Source organism: Amphiprion ocellaris, chromosome 18 (genome assembly GCF_022539595.1).
Source record: "Amphiprion ocellaris isolate individual 3 ecotype Okinawa chromosome 18, ASM2253959v1, whole genome shotgun sequence".
Taxonomy (NCBI): domain Eukaryota; kingdom Metazoa; phylum Chordata; class Actinopteri; family Pomacentridae; genus Amphiprion; species Amphiprion ocellaris.
The window spans coordinates 10487222-10504393 of NC_072783.1; the positions used below are offsets into that span (position 1 = coordinate 10487222).

Consider the following 17172-nt stretch of genomic DNA (forward strand, 5'->3'; position numbering starts at 1 on the left):
TAGGTTGCTAGTATCCTCACCCATTTGTTGCATTGTCTCCAACATGTGGCTGACATTACAACTCACTTTGTATGAAAATTCAATACAAAATAATTGTGCAAATTTCCCTGCCCTTACCTGCTGTGCCTTTAAGAGAAAGCGTCATTGCGTCACATTCGGCTCCCAATGACATGCGCACTGCTCCTCAGGTGTTCAGTACGCAGAGGGAGCCACAACAGTGAGACGCATCTCGTGGACTTTTGTGTGTTTGTGCTTATTTGTGTGTAAATGCCTATGTAAGTATTCCAAACGTTTGTAAATATTGTTATCTACATAGAGGGATTTCGCTGTGCCAAAGCGCATTTATGTTCTCTGCTAAGGTTAACTGATCTGCCTCGCTCTGTCCGCCATTAAACACGAGGGCCAAGTTATGAAACCTCTGTAGGTGGCCCTCTGGAGCGCCCTTGTGGACATTAAGCGCAATTGCAACCATGTTTATTCTTTATTAACGTATGCATATATAACTGTGTTAATATAATGATAGGCCGGTTATACGACTGTGTATTTGTTACTATCATTGCACACATATACATGTTTATTAGTGTGTAGCACATTTATTCATTATATTTTTCTGTTTGCTCTTTTATAGGAAACCACATACATATTCATACATACAAACACTCACTCATCTTCTGCTCACTATCATACCTGGATGTATACTGCCTCATGTGGATGCAATAAAACAGTTCTTCATCAAATCTCTGGATCAGCTGCAGTCTTTCTGACCAAACAGTTAGGCCAGACTAGTGTAAAGCCAGTATACAGTTTCATAATATTCCACAAATGGTCCTTCGAGCCGGATTTACACGAGCTGCGCCATGGCCACATCCAGAGACTTCTATGATGAGCAACTACTTCTTAGTCCCCGTCCCAGGAGAGTGCGCCGCATTCCCGGACATCTGGAGGATTATGATCTGGGCTACCCTACAAATCTTCAGCTATCCACAGAAAGGCTGCTATTACCTCCCCCCACAAGGTATGTAGTGCCACAGAGTCCCGAGAGATGGTCAACTCCTGTACGTGGTCAGCCAGTGGAGAATACAGAGGACAGAATGCAACGTTTAGAGGCACGTTGGCAGGCCATAAGCCAACAGATGAGAGAATTGGAAACTGAGATGAGTAATGTCAGGCTGACATCATATCCACTGAGTGCCTATGCCCACCCATATTATCCATACAGCTATGCTGCACAGCAAACTCAGTATGCTAGCCTCCCACAGTTAGAGAGAATCAGCTCATCACCAGCTCCCAGCCATACTCAAGAAGTAAGATCTCCCACATGGCCTCAGGAACAATTGCCCATTCCATTTCAACAACCACTGCCTACTGAGGCCCAGAATACACCTCCTGGAGTCCCTGCACCACCTCTGCAGCTCGCACAGCCATTACCCCCTACAGCAGTAGCACCTGTTTCAGCACCAGGGACAGCTCCAGTCACCACTGCAGTGCTTACAGCACCACTCCCTGCTGCTGCCCAAGCTCCGCCTACACAGTTTGAGGAGTATTGGCCTCCGCCTCCTCCTCCTGTAGATGAAGCTACCGCTGCACTGCTACCGCCACTGTATGATCCTACCTTTCCAGGTGCATCTGCGCAGCCTGCAACTGCGCAGCCTGCAACTGCTCCTATTGAGTCAACCTTCAGTGCATCCAGGTACTCCCAGACCTATGCTGTACCTACCGATTCTCGGCCTGTGGCCAAGAGTGCACACCCTGCTGTATACACCTCCTATGCAGCGCCGCCACCTGCAACCCCTGTCAGCATAAATGCACCCAACATGATTGAGATGGCTATAGCATCATCTTTTGGCATCCCCAAACCAAAGCTATCCATCTTCAGCTCAGGGAAGGAGAGTGACTTCCTCATGCTTAAGAAAGGCTTAGATAGTGTGCTTGCCCCTCACAGCCATTTAACTGAAGACTATAAATATCAAGTTCTTCTAGACCACTTGCGATTCCCTGCAGCAGTCCAGATCGCTAAGAGGTACATAAACAGTGTCACTCCATACACCAGTGCCATGACTGCCCTCCAATTGAGATACGGCCAACCCCGACAGCTTGTTCAGGGGGAACTCAAAGCGATCCTGAATGCTCCTCCAGTGAAATCAGGCGATTATCAGGGCATTGAAGATTTTGCTGCTGCAGTTGGTACACTTGTGGGCATGCTTAGCACAATGGATGGCCCATCCTCATCAGAGCTGTGTTGTGGATCACACGTGGACACTTTGCTCACAAAGTTACCACCAAATTTCAGAGATTCCTTTGCTGAGTATTGTTTTAACAGAGGAATAATTCAAAGTGGCAGTGACAAGACCTACACTCTGCCTGACTTAGCGGAGTGGCTTGAGCGGAAAGTACAGACTCTTCAAGTTTCCCGCCGTGTTGGCATAAGTTCCACTGAATCCAGTAATGTGGACAACAGGGAGAAGAGATCAAACCGACAGCCAAAACCCAAGTCCACCGCAGTGCTACTTGGAAGTAATCAGAGTGCAGAGCTACCCGCTACAAACCCAGCTTCTACTACTCCTCTTCAAAACACGAAACGGGAAAGATTTAAGCCCTACTGTCCATACTGCAATAACCAAGAACACTATCTAAATGCATGTGCAGAGTTTACAAAATTCACAAGCGAAGCCAAAGCAGCCTGGATTAAAGAGAAGAAGAAATGCTGGAGATGTGGCAGAGGACATTTACCGACTAACTGCACACTCAAGAAACCTTGCTCCACATGTGGGGAACAACACCTTCCTGTACTGCATGAAGTAGCCCTCACGGAAAACATACTGACTGTCAGTACCACCCAAAGTGTTGTATACTTTGATCAGGCAACTCACTCAGGCAAAGTAATGTTGAAAGTTGTCCCAGTCCGACTTCATAATGGGAGAAAATATATTGACACATTTGCCGTATTGGATGACGGCTCTGAACGTACAGTCATCCTGCCCGCAGCCGTTCGTCAGCTCGGCCTCACCGGACAGCAGGAAGTCTTATCACTGAGAACCATCAGACAGGAAATAGTGCAGTTAAAGGGAGCCACCGTGTCAGTCAAAGTGTCAACACAGACGAAGAAGGGACTGAAGTACAACATTCACAATGCTTTCACAGCTACTGAGTTGAACCTTGCTGAGCAGTCTTGTTCGGCAGAGCGCCTGCAGAGAAGTTATCATTATTTAAAGGACCTTCCTTTACCATCTTTTAGCAAAGTCAAGCCCATGGTTCTCATTGGGTCAGATCATCCGCACCTTATCACGCCCAAGCAGCCAGTGAGAAGCGGTCCCATTGGTGGTCCTGTAGCTGTGTGCACAGCCCTAGGATGGGCAGTGCAGGGACCAGCCAGCTTTCTACAACAGCCCCCACCTGATAGTAGCTGTCTCCACTTAGCAGCACTGTCCCCTGCAGAGGAGCTTCATCAACATGTGGAGAGACTTTGGCAAATAGACACACTGCCATTTCGCTCCTCCAAAGAAGTTACACGCTCTGGAGAAGACAAAGCCGCTCTAGAACAACTGGAGCAGAACAGTGTTTGGGTCACAGTTGATGGTGTGAGTCGCTATGCTGTCCCACTCCTGCGCAGAAAGAATCCTCCCATACTAAAGGCCTCACCTAATGCTATTATGCCACTCCTCAGAGCTACGGAGCGCCGTCTCTCACACGATCCTGATCAGCTTTCAGTCTACAACGAGGAAATTCACAAACTGGTGAAGTCTGGTTACACAGTGAAGATCAGTACAGAACAGGTCAACAGTACAGAGGAGTCGTGGTTCCTGCCGCATCACCTTGTCTTTCATAATGGCAAACCCCGAGTTGTATTCAACTGCTCTTTTGTGCATCAGCAAGCCTGCCTCAACAATAGCCTCCTTCCTGGTCCTACACGAGGCGCCTCACTGCTCGCTGTGCTCCTGAGATTCCGTGAATATACCATAGCCATAAGCGGAGATATTCGCGGTATGTTCCATCAGGTGCGCCTCCTTCCCCAAGACCAGCCGCTTTTGCGTTTCCTGTGGAGAGACGGAGAGCGGGAGCGCATCTGGCGATGTTTTGAAAAGAACATTTTCCTATGATGGTTTATTAAAGTAGTTAATTGTTGGGGTCCTCGGGGACCCGAGTCAGTGTTTGCATGTTGAATATGTTGATAAAATGAGGGTTGAACAAACAGAAATGAGAGCTCAGAGTGAACTTACAATGCCAGAGGCATGTTTGGGTTTAAACACTGTAGGAAGCCTTCTCCTTGGCCTGCCGGAAACACTCTTCTGCTGCTTTTAACCTGTACAACACACAATGGCAATGCAGTTAATGTGAACACTACAACCACAAAGTAAATATAAGAGTCAAGGTTGACGTCAGAGGGTAGTCCATCTGGCAGCTCTTTCTATTTAAGGAACTTCAAGTTTAGCTTATTTAAAGCAGAATGTTTTTGTAGCCGCCCCTTGGATTCATTCAGCAAGACGCAGAGAGTTTCAAACGGGTGTTAATTTATTCTTACTGTCAAGTGTTCTCCCACTTTCAATGACGCGTGAATATCATTGATGATTTTTGAGGGTTAGTGTGCAGTTTCCCCACTTGAAAAAGGATGTTTCATCTACCCAGGTTATGAGCTGGGCTCCACTCATGAGTCAGACAGTTGCTTTCTTTTCTTCCTCTTTTATTTTGCAATGGTTGCAAGGTCATGGAATACAACGATGGCAACTTAGCTGACAGGTTTAGTTGATAGGGTAAGTTGATAGGGTAAGTTGATAGGTTTAGGTGAAAAACCTTTAAAACACAAAAGAACAATGTTCACAATATTGCATTCGGCAGACAGTAACAGCCATTCCCCTCGTACAATTTTACCTCATTAGTAAATGCCACTCAATTTACCTGCATTTTAAAGAGTTGATTTTAATCACATTTGAACAAATTTTTCTCTTAACATTTCTATCAGACTTTCTTAATTATTTTTATACTTTTTCATTCATATTCTTAAAATTATTTAAAGTGCATAAAGTGACTTTTAAAGTGCATTCCGCTCCAGATCCAATAAATAAACAAATAAAGTGCATAATACAACCCACCATTACAAACAGAATGAATTAACTATTTTTTTAACCTTAGCTGGAAAACCTCTAATTAGCACCAATTAGCCTGCAGTCTTATTTTCAATTGAGCAATTACAAACACACAGCAATAAATGGCATACAGATATAAGAATGTTATCAACCAGCCGCTCGTGGCTGACGCCGATCTCCGTGGCTAATGCTAATGCTAACACGTTTTGCAGCGGCTCACATCGGCAGGTTAAACAGTCTCCCAGATCTTTCATGGTTCTGCTCTTACCTGCTGCTACCTGGATTTCTGTAGATGAAGCAGTCCTGCATAGTTTGCCGCAGATCCTCACGCTCACAGCCACTTTGTTTGAGCGAAGTAATTCATTCTCCGTTCCTCCTCAGTGCTGAGTGTGTCCCTTTTTATGCTGCAGGTAGCAAACCTGCAGCCGCAGATTGGTTCCGCCCCAGCTGAGTGCAGCACCTGTGTGAACGCTTCTTCTTTCTCTGACGTTTCAGCTTCTCCCAGTTTGACTTGACACTTAAGCCGCGATTCCATAAGCATCTACTCGGCGCGGTACGGCTCACCACTATTGTATTTGACTCGGCTCGTCTCGGTTTAGTTGTTTTTCCATATAGCCTCATCGTGGGTGGAGTCGTCATAGCACCGAGAGCCGAAAGTCCCTTAACGTCATTTGTGTGCGACGCAAACGCAACATAACGGAGACGATGGTACACCTGGTGCTCGGTCTGTGGCTTTCTGTCAGATTCAAAGTAAAAGAAGAGTCGGAGAAAGCTGAGAGCGGCGAGTCGAAACACTCAGGAGAGTTTGGGAGGCGATGCAGCAGTATCAAGCCCAAGACATGAGGATATGAACTAGACGACATATGAGGGTAAGCTAATGCTAGTTCGCTAGCTATCGTGTATCAGTCCTGTGAACGACCCAGTAATGGCTGCAGTTTATCACTATTAGGTATTAAAATATGTATGCTGTGTATGCGTTTCAGATGCTCTCTGATGAGACTTCATGGGATTTACCTGAAGCAGCAGCACATGAGCCTGCAGTGGCACAAGGTGTAGAGGAGGAGGACAGAGATGTACAGGATGCACTGATGCACTACGTGTCATGCAAAAATTAATCTTCTCGTTATACTTCTGTTTTTCTGTCCCCGGACCACTATTGTTTTCTTGTCTGCAATTCTGACAATAAACTTTTGTACCTTTTGCAGATGTGTCTATGCTATTGTTTTATTTGTGAAGGTTAGCAAGATTACATGACAAACACCAAAACACTAAAACAGCTGTTTTAAGAATATTCCAGTTTGATAAATCAGTATTGCTTTGGTGTAATCCAGTCAACGGAATTATGAACCATAAAGGAGTTTGTGTTAAAACATGTTAAATCCCATTAAACATAAATGCATTATTATGGAATACAGAATTGTTTGGTTCAGACTGTTGACTCTTTTTCTACCAGTGTCTTAACAGACAAAATGAAAAGTTATGATGCAGTCACATAAGTCACAAAATAGTTTATTAGTCAGCAGCAAAATCAAAACTATTTACAATGTGCAAAGTACAAACTGTGGTGGGCCTGTCCTACAGTGGAAGGCTAAAAGTAAAACTATATACAACTAAATCTCAGACTCGCTCTCAGTCGCCGGCTGCCCACTGCCTGCACCAGCTGCCCCAGCACACCCAGGAATGACTGGTTGAAGGCAGCATTCTGGGCCATCTCCTCCCGCTGCAAGGCAGCTTCATTCTCTCTTGCCTCGCTTGAGGAGCAACTGGATGTTCTCATCATGCTGGGTGCCGGTTCCGCTCCTCCTCAGCCTGCATCTCCACAAGTACGCTTGGAAGGTCCAATTTTCTGTTGCTCCTTTTCCTCTTGCCTAGACCAAAGACAGAAAAGTGATCAGAATCAGCTTTAATGGCCAAGTAAGTACACAACATACACGGAATTTGGTTTCGGCTGTTGGCGTCACACTAGGAATATGGAAAAGAATAATAAAAAATAAAGAAACTATCGAAACGGAGGAAAAAGAAATAGTAGCAAAATTAAATAAAACAATATATACAGAAATTTACAGCTAGACTGGAATAAACACATTAGCAAAACGATAATTGCTATAAACACAGTAGTGCAAAAGCAGAGAATGCTGTTCATGGTGAAAAAAATGCTGTACATGTCCATTGGAATACTGAGTATTGTACAGGTGTGTAGGAATGGCTCAGCTGTTGTGAAATCCTAGGGCCAGTAACCTCCTAAATTGATTAAATTACTTAATTAACTATCAGAGAATTACTGGACCAGCTCTCCATCCAACGGGTCCGGTTCCCGCGGCCCATATGGTACAACCCAGATGGGATCTGAGGAACGTTTTTAAGCTGGTAAGCGAGAAAATTCGCCGAGCTTCTAACTGCCTCCATCCAGACGCCTATCCTGCTTCCACTGATAACTAACTCAACTGAGTAGCCACTTTCGAATGGTCAAATAAATTACCAGTCACGCCTGTTAACGGCAGCTTTTCTCTCAACGGATTCTGTGCTTGGTAAGTTGCTAGGTTTAAATTTAGAGGTTAAGGAATGGTTAACCCCAAGGATAAGTTTAAAAAAGGCCACCCTCGGCCCCAACGACTAGGTAACCTGACAGAACCTGGTTAGATGTAATGCACACAATAACCTGACTTTTTACAAACTGAGAAGATATATAGGGTTAATTCATCATCGTGATAAAAATAAATAGAATTTCCAATCTGTTAACTTTAATTGCAGGATAAATGTTTTATTATAATTTCAGCAAGGGCGTAGCATAAGCTCCTAAATCACAACACTCAATCAAACATTAATATTCTTCCAATTGCTTAACTTGACTCATAAGTGGAACTATGCTTTTATATAAGAGAAGTAATAATCACCCAGACTATGTAATTTGGAGGGAGAGAGCAGACGGGGTGCACAACCGGCTGCTCACCTGAAGACTGACGCCCCGCTGGGGCTCTGCTCCAGGGAGGAGGTGGAGAGGGTTCGGTCCAGATTTACATCTGCTTGTATCCATTTTTGTTGTTTGGGCCAGTAAAAACTTTGTTAATCCATTCTGGTGTTAATCCTTTGGAAATAGTAGAGTTCAGTAATGTTGCTTCAGTCAGCGTTATTTTTAGATCACAGTCTTTCGTAATCCTCAAACAGTGCAGAAAGAGCACTCCTTCAGTCCATAATTCCAATAGAACGGTTATTCCTTTGCAGATCATGTTGAGTCCCCCGTCCGAGTTACGTGGTAAAATCCCCTCTGCTCAGAGCATTTCTACCCTGGATTGCAACGAGTGACCACCTCGCAACGACTCCCAACTCGTGTCTCGATCCAGTGCAATTTATACAGCAACTGAACCTTTTGCATATGCAATGACTGCACACTTAATTAACATACGTGATGACAGCATCCATCACCCTCCGTGCACTGCTCCCATCCACTGACCTCGTGGCCTCTGCGAGCTCTGGAGGAACTAAAACCATCTATTCTGGACTGTTTCGCCAGCCCCCCCCAACTCATCCTAAGACCCCTCCATGTTTGAGGAACTGAAACTAACTGTTTGGACTGTTTGGACCCTTCCACTCAGTCTCACCTCTCTATTAATGTATTTGTTCCATCTGCAGCTCAGAGCAGGCCTCCGGTCAGGAAACAGATGTCAGACTCACAAAAATCCCTGACGTCTATTTTGAGCTTAATAACCTTTACCATGAACACTTGACCCCAGTTCACCTTAGCTCTTGACTTCTCACTTCATTACTAAGTTAAAAACCTTAGTTTAACAGTAATCAAAACTCTTTCTAGAACATCTCAGTTTCTTATTAATCAAAACTCTTAAAAGCATTTCCATTTCATAAAGCATTAGTTCCTCATATTTGTCATATCTATCAAAAACATCAGTTTCCCTGGTAACCAAAACATCACTTTTCACAGTGAGTTGCTGTCCTGACTTAGTTACTTCTTAAACAAAGATTATAAAAATAGGTATTTGAGTTAGCTTTAACACACTTATTAGGTTATAGCATGAATCAGTTATAAATCACAGGTTATAATATCACAATGTTCCCTTATTTAGCTGTTATTCTGCCAGTGTCTCACCCTTGTGGCTGATTCTGGGATCTCATACCTCCATGTTTCTCAACACTGTTTATTAGAGAAGAAACTGTTTTTGTGTCTGGAGGTTTCTGTGTACAGGGATCTGTAGCGCCTGCCAGAGGGGAAGGGGGAAACAGTTTAATGTCCAGGGTGAGTGGGGTCTCTGATGATGTTTTCTGCAGTCCGTACTATAGGCTGTAGTCTGTTTCTGTCCTGCTGTGTGGCTGATCCAGAGGTGCACAGGACAGATTGGATGACTGCAGTGTAGAACTGGATCAACAGCTCCTGCAGCAGGCCGTGTCTCCTCAGCTGTTGTAGGAAATACATCCTCTGCTGAGCCTTTTTCAGGATGGAGTGGATGTTTGTCTCCCACTGCAGGTCCTGAAAGATTGTAGTACCCAGGAGCTTGAAGGACTCCACAGCTATGATGTGATGTGTTTAGCCACCCGTCCATTGATTTTCAATCATGATCATGTCTTTGATAGTTTTACTTTAATAAATTTTTGGCACTCTTTACTTTAACTGAAGCACAAACAGTACCTCCTCCACCACAACTAAAAACAACGTGGTGTGAACTTCATTTCATCTTGTGCACATTTTGGAGTTACTAAGAACAGCTGTGTTTTCTTATTTCTATGTACATTTTCATTCAGTTTCACAGTTACCTAGTGACTATAAGAAGAATGGTTGCAATACTACATTGCACGAGAAAGTAAATTAATTATAGTGACTTGCTTGTTAAGTCAATGGGAAAAAAATGCAGCTGCATGTGTTCTGTTTATGTATCACTGTAGCTACATGTAGCTTTCATCAGGTGTTCCTGAGCTGGCATGCTGCACAGTTTGCATTTACACCTTCCTGAATTCTTGGTCGTTGGTCTCGCTGTTCTGATCATGCTTGCAGGCATTTACACCTGTAGTAACAATAATAATGCGAAAATCAACCATGCTCTCTGTTTACCGTGTCTTACCGGTGATAAGACGTTGCTGTTACGTGCTGGAGGTTGATGTTGACAGGGTCGGTGTCCGAGTTGGTACTGGTGTCGAAGCTGGTGCTGGAGAGGAGCCGCTGCTGGTGGTGGAGAGGAGGCAGGGGAGCTGGGGGCTCCGCGACGGAGGTGGAGTAGGCTTCGCATGTGGAAAGGGATTCTTGAACAGAAAAAAACATTCACCCTAAGTACACGAAAAATACGACATTGTAACTTGTGAAAAAAATAAACCTTTAAGACCACTAGCTTAGTTCGTCATGCTGACTGATGTATTAGCTTCTGAGAGCTCAACGTTAGAAACAACAGCACGAGATACAAGCGGAGCACGGAGCTAGCGCTGATGGCTAACTAGCTAGCGCCGATTGCTAACTAGCTAGCTTATTGTCTGCTACAGGAGACAACAACGTTACTTTCTAAATATACTTGTTTGCTTAAAGGGAGCTTGCCACCAATGGGATAAATGATGTAAAAGTTTCTTGAAGTCACAAAACACTCACCATTCTCGCACGTCTCCAATAATGCAGCAGCTGAGTCTCCCTCCTGTTGCTCGCTGGTGCGGTGCCAGTCAATAGCTTCCATTAAACCTCTTCCAACACCTCCTGGTTTACCCACGCCGGCCGCTGTGGTCCTTGGTGGACCAATAGTCATTTTTGAGCTTTTTCAGCTTCTCCCTACGCTGCTTCTGTCCTCTTTATATACAGTCTACTGTATATGTGGGCGGCCATCCGCTCTGAGACCTCCTGATAAACTTTCTCCGTCCAGCTCCCTCTGTATTCTTCGGTCCGCCACCAAGGACAGAAAAGTCTCGACCTCTTCATTCACCCACTGTACAGGTCTGGCTGTCATATTAAAATTATGAAGAACAGAGAGTTCCGGGAAGAGCAATGCACACCTTCGCTGTTTAGTTTTTTTTAAATGCCAGTTTTGTTTTCGTGCTGGAGTCGCTCTCATGTGTCGTCACTCCCTGTCCAATCAGTGGCCTGCACTATGTAGACGTCACATCTCGGCTCACTTCATCTCGCTTGGAACCTCAGACAAGAAGGTTGGGAAAATCGTGCCTGATACCGTGCACTAACCCATATGGAAACGCTCGCAAACAAAGACGAGCCGAGTAGGTGCTTGTGGAATCGCGGCTTTACTCTCGACCAGCACGTGTACCATAAGCACCGTGAAAACTACAGAATTAAACAGAATACAAAATGCCTCACTGTAGTATCACAAACAATTCACATATAAATCATGTTCACATCCAATACAAATAAACGCAACTCATCTGATAATAATGGCGCTAATTTAAGTGTTAGCCATCAGCTAGCATGCTCTCCAGCTCGACATACACACGCACACGCCGCTGCTCGGAGCTACGAATACAGTATAACGAGGTAAATCACAATGTAAACCCTTCCTTAATACAATTCAAATAGATAAACGTGATGTATAACTACTGTTTTTAGAGTTTTTTAACGTTTCTCCGACGATGTGTGAGCACAACGTTGTTTAGGAAAAGACACGGGAAGTTCGGCGTCACAGAAACCGCAGAACAAGAAGAAATGCTCACTTAACAAAATAAAAGCGGATCAGACCACAAGGTGGCACTGCAGGACAACAATGGCTTCTTAATACATAAACAATATTGTGCAGGAGAATAATAACACAATTTATCTGACATTTACAGTTTTAAGTCTGATTCGGAACAACGATTGCTGCTTTGCTACTGGAACAATGCAGATTTCCCCACTGTGGGATTAATAAAGGCACATCATATCATACACATATATTGTATTGTATTGTGTCAGTGCTAAAAAGGCTGTATCGAAGCATAATAATTGAAAGTTGACTAGAATAGAAAAGTGTACAAGGAGGAAAAGGTTCATAAGCAACAGGAATGACTGCAGCTTTAAGAGGATTGTCAAAAAAGACTAGATTTTGACATCTGTACGATCAGCCAGTAAGATCATTGATCGTTTGGGCAGTAAGCATCTGCATCATGATCCTCCTCAAACTGCAGCTTAAACAGTGACTGATCTGGTATAAATTCTCTCTAGGTGTAAAATGAATCACAGTAAAGCAACAATCTGTACAGTGTCTGGATTTAGACATCATTTTGAATGAGGACTAATCTCCATCTCAGTAAAGTAAAACTGATGTTGTAGCTGTAAGGCCTTTATAAGTTTGAAATTGTATGCTTTTGCCTCCATTATTTCCAGTTAGCAGGTGTTTTGCCATAACAGTTACTGTACAATACTACACATTACAGTGCCATCTTCAGGCCAAAAAGAGCATCTTATAAACTGAACAATGAAAATTCATTGTCTGTTACAGTTTTTAAAGGCAAGGGCACAGGTATGTTATAAGTTACTACAAATATTTCTAGTTTTAAAAATGACTAATATCAACAATAAATACATTTGCATATCAGAACTTTCTCTCAGTAAGCAGAGGCAGAGCAACAATTTGGACCATTCTGAACTAAGTAGTAAATGACAAGAACTTTAAATGTTAATTTTAGTGCTAAGTACCAGTTCTATGCATAGCTCCTTGTCTGTGTTGTGTTTTTTATATCTCTATATCTCCAGCTAACATGTTGATGTTTTATAATCTCTCGCAAAAATGGTTGGTTACACTTTTGTCTGTCAGTTGTTTGTAGCAGAATAAAACCAAACCAAGTTCAAATCAGCTCAGTGCTCTCTGAGGTATCTGGTATATAGTGTCTTACAGACTGATTTCATCATGTCAGGTGAGAGGAATACAGGCTAAAACAGTTTTAAAGCAAGTACTTACCAGAAGTGTATCTTGGTGCATGGCTGAGGTGTGTGTCCAGAGCGAACACACTCCTCCTTGGTCCTGTGATCGCAGAACTCTTGGACCTGAGCTCGACCACGAGGATGGAACTTTTCCACGATGGACTGCTCCTTGGCAGTGCTGGTGTTCAGCAGCTCTACAATCTCTCTGCTCACCTGGAAATAAAAGCATTCACATGATGCTGCATCAATCATCACAGCTCCAAACTATCCTGCCTCGGTTTGAAGATGGTTCCAGTGCTGAAATATTCCTCTTCTGCAGGCTGGGAGTCGTCTTGTCAGCCTGTATTTTGGTGAAAGTAGTTTGTTACCTGTGGAGTCATTTTAGGAGGACGACCGCTGCAGCCATGATTAGTGGTACTATGGTTCATTCTGTACCCCCTGATTACTGTTGCAACTGTTTTTACTGACTTTTTCTCATGACTTGTGCAGTCATTACAAAATACATGACATATTTTTGAACTTTTCTGAGAAGAATTGACAAAAAAAAAGACTCTTTCATTTCTACAAAATAATATAAATTAATTAGACATATAAAATAAGTGATTGCATAAGTACTCACCACTTTAAAGTGACAAATTCAACTCACGTGCAGCCAGTTGGTGCTAAAAGTCACACAATTAGTGAAATTAAGATCATCTAAGTTCAGTAAATGTGTCTCAGTGATCGTAGTATAAAGATACCTGTATTTAGAAGAATCCTTCATATAACTATACCATCAAAACAGTAGAGCTTCACAAAGCACTCTGTGTAAAGGTTACTGAACAGCTTAAGTCAGAGGATGAACACAAGAAAATGTCCTTTAGAAGGAAATAGCAACATAAAATACAGCTGCTACACACTAAACACAATATTAGAAGTAGTAAAAAAAAGTCTGAGATTTCAACCTGCTGAGCTCTATAAAAGGAATAAAATGTGAAAAAATCACCTCAGATTGATCATTTGATCATTTAAAGGCTGCATCACCTGAAAATAATTTCAATTCAGCTCATTTTGAGAAATTTCCAAGACCTGAAAATCATGAAATGTGACATTCTTCAAGGATGTAACGTCATCCACACGTGAATAAAATTTTTTGTTTGTTTTTTTATTTAATTTTTTCACTCTCAAAGGGGTGAGAGTGGATGGAGGGAGGTTGGAGGGAGGAAGATGAGGAGAAGGGGTCGGGCAGATAAAGCTAGATCGAACATCCAGCAGCCTCATTCACCTTCAACCCGTGTTTTTTCTTTGGGAAAAAACGGCGCCAAAAGGGATATTTCTTCTTCTTTTTTTCTTCTTCTTTGGCGTTTTCTTCCTCTTTCTCAAGAAACTGTTCAATTGTTTCCTCCAAGTCTCGCTTTTCACATTCCATCTCCTCTCTAAGCTTCTCCAGATGCTTGAGCTGATTCTTCCACTCTTCCTCTCTCTGCTGGTGTTGGGTCTCCTGAAGCAGCATCTGATCTTGGATGGTGGAGACCGTCACAGACAGAGAGTTGTTGACGTGGTTCAGCCTCTGGATTTCTTGGACTTTCTTTTGGTCTTGCAGCTGCTGCTCCTCTCTCACTTTTGCTAAAGCCTGATCCATGTTCTCCTTCATGACTCTGTTTTTTACTTCCATCTCCTCTTTTTGCTTCTGGAGGATGCTGAGCTGATTGTCTTTCTGCAGTTCCTGGTGCTGCTTCTCCTCTCTCAGTAGGGTTAGTCTGTGTTCAATCACAGTTTCGCTCAGAACCAGCTTCTTGTTGGTGTCCTGCAGCTCTTTATTTGCTGTCTGCAGCTTCTCGTTCTGCTTCTCCAGTTTGTTGTTTTGCTCTCTGAGTCTGGTCTCTGTGAGCATTTTGTTAGCGTGCATGCTCTTCATTTGCAGCTCCAGATCGAGCTTCTCTTTGTTCAGCATTGCATTTTCCTCCTGAAGCTTTTTATTCTGCTGTCTCAGCGTTTCAGTCTCAGCTCCGAGGTCTTCTGTCTGGACTTTTCCATTCTCCTTCAGCAGCTCAGAAAGTCTGAGGATCTCCTCGTCTTTCTGCTTTATCTCATCGTTGTAGTCCATGATGTCTCCCCATGACATGGACTCGCTGCTGGAAGAGTCGTCCTCCTTCAGCAGCTGCTCGTTGTTCTGGACTTTATCTGTCTCCAGCTCTTGACATCTCTTCTGACTTTTTTCCAGAAGGAACTCTAGCTGGCTGATCCGATAGCTGTCGGCGTCAGCTTGCTGAAGGAATCGCCGCTTTTCACTGAGCAGCTCTTTAATCCGACGGATGGAGGCGTCCAGGGATTGCTGCATCCCTGTGAAGTCGGAAGCTCCATTCTGATGTTGAGGAGGACCATTAAAACCTCCTTGGCGTCTGCTTGAGTTATGTCTGTAAGACATGCTGCTTGTTCGTAGTTTGTCGACTGCTGATCACTATCCGGTGATGCTAGTTTCTCTGCTGGCTCTCGACTGATTTCTATCTTTCCGTTGTGCCCTATTTAAACACTTTCCGATCATCAACTGTGATGTCACACTCTAACATTCTAGACTCCTCTTTGTTCTCTCTGTGTGTGTTTATATATGTATACATATATATATATATATATATATATTCTCCCTTCACAACCCATTGAATAGCACCAAATACATCGCTCTATACTTTAGGTTTTCCGTTTCTTCAACTGCTCATTCAGCTTTGACAGTGTAGATCTATTTCAAATTGCAGTAAAGACACACTTTAGTAAACATGGTGAGTCACAATGAGTTATTGACAGTAGCCTGTATATAGCAGTTTGGACTCTCACAGATCCTTCCAGTCTTCTACTTTTCTACTTCTATTTACTTCTTACTTACTTCTATTATGCTGCATCTATAACCACAATGTTTCATATTCACTTACCAGCCTGGAGAACAATGTTATCACAATAAAATATGGTATAAAATCAAAACAGTGCTCAATTAATTCTCTTTATTTTACATAAATTACATTGTTCCAAGACCCAATGCATCTTGTTCATATGCATGTCTGCAGAAACATTTTATGCACAAACTGTTCAAACCCAATCAACTTCCTGTTGTATCATGCAAACTGAAGAGGACATCAGTGAAAGAAATAGAAAATGTGCTTCACAATATATATATTTTTGTACAATTTATTACATTAATTTTGCAACAAAAGTCAATACCTGTATTTCAATACACTGTACACATCCTTCACCCCAGCTTTCAGTCAGAGAGATGTGATCAACCAGGTGATGAGAAAACACACACATACAGACACGCACAGTGTATCAGGTATGGTATGGCATAGCATTCAACATAAATTAAAAAATGCACAATGACATTATTGTTCTGCCAATCACCACTGCTGCTGTACAATTGTTTATTGAAGTAGTTTTTTTCACTTAGAGACAAAGTTTGATTGGACAGTGGGGATGTAGCATCACAAAAAGCATCATGGAGGCGTCTAAAGGTCCATGAAGAGAGTTACAATGTCATGGTGAGGCCATTTACTGCCACATTGAAAAGAATGTGTTCATTGCTGTAGTTTAGGTGAAGCCACAGTTCTCTTACTTTTCCACGCTGTAAATCCATACTGGTAACTCCACTCCTCTGTTACCTCAGTGGTAAAGACAAACTGACCCAGCTCTGTGTATTGCTGGGAATACTTCACACCCCCACATTCAGGGGATAAAAATAAATAAACTGCATTAAACTAAATAAAATTGAATTGAATTCATTTCAAAATTCAATCCAATTATGCTCGTTTAATCAAAAACATATCATAGTGGACCAATTTTGGGTGGCATCTGATTATTTGAATATAACAAAACATCAAGGATAAGATGAATTCACAACTTCACATCCATTTATATGTTGATCCTATTCAACTGTTGTGGCAGCTTGATTATGTTCAAACCATAAACCTCCAAAACAGCCAGGCATGAAAGAATATTATGCAATAATTGAAAGAAGCTTAACTGTGTTTGAAATTTAGGACAGATTTGAGCTGGTACTGAAAGTCATTACCACCAGACTTTTTAGCTTGCAGGGGTTATATAGCAGAAGTGCAAATACCACTGCTTCATTGTGTGCAGTATACGGCCACATAGTGGTGCAACTCTCACCAAAAGTTGATCACTTTTTTTCTATGGCCCATGATAATTTAAAATATCTAACTAATTAACAAAAATGACTTCAACATTATTTTCTTAGGACAAGGCAACCAACATGAGGGATGGCAGAATTTGCAG

General features: G+C 42.7%; 2 protein-coding genes across 4 annotated transcripts in view; one reads left to right on the plus strand and one right to left on the minus strand.

The window, feature by feature from the left end:
- The window catches only part of LOC111565066 (formin-2-like), a 75911-nt gene that overhangs the window by 19667 nt on the left and 39072 nt on the right, over positions 1 to 17172 (minus strand). Inside the window, exon 18 of one of the 3 annotated variants that reach the window (XM_055004466.1) lies at positions 4223 to 4300. The exons of the other annotated variants lie outside the window; for them this stretch is intronic. Coding sequence (XP_054860441.1) covers positions 4240 to 4300 — 61 coding nt within the window. The 3' untranslated portion in view covers positions 4223 to 4239. Of the gene's footprint in view, positions 1 to 4222; positions 4301 to 17172 lie in introns of those variants that run through there. 3 annotated transcript variants of the gene reach the window in all.
- On the plus strand, positions 105 to 6285 carry LOC129347387 (uncharacterized). Its single transcript, XM_055004467.1, has 3 exons — positions 105 to 275; positions 629 to 5950; positions 6065 to 6285. The coding sequence occupies exon 2, from the start codon at positions 858 to 860 to the stop codon at positions 4095 to 4097; it is 3240 nt and encodes a 1079-aa protein (XP_054860442.1). The 5' UTR covers positions 105 to 275; positions 629 to 857; the 3' UTR covers positions 4098 to 5950; positions 6065 to 6285.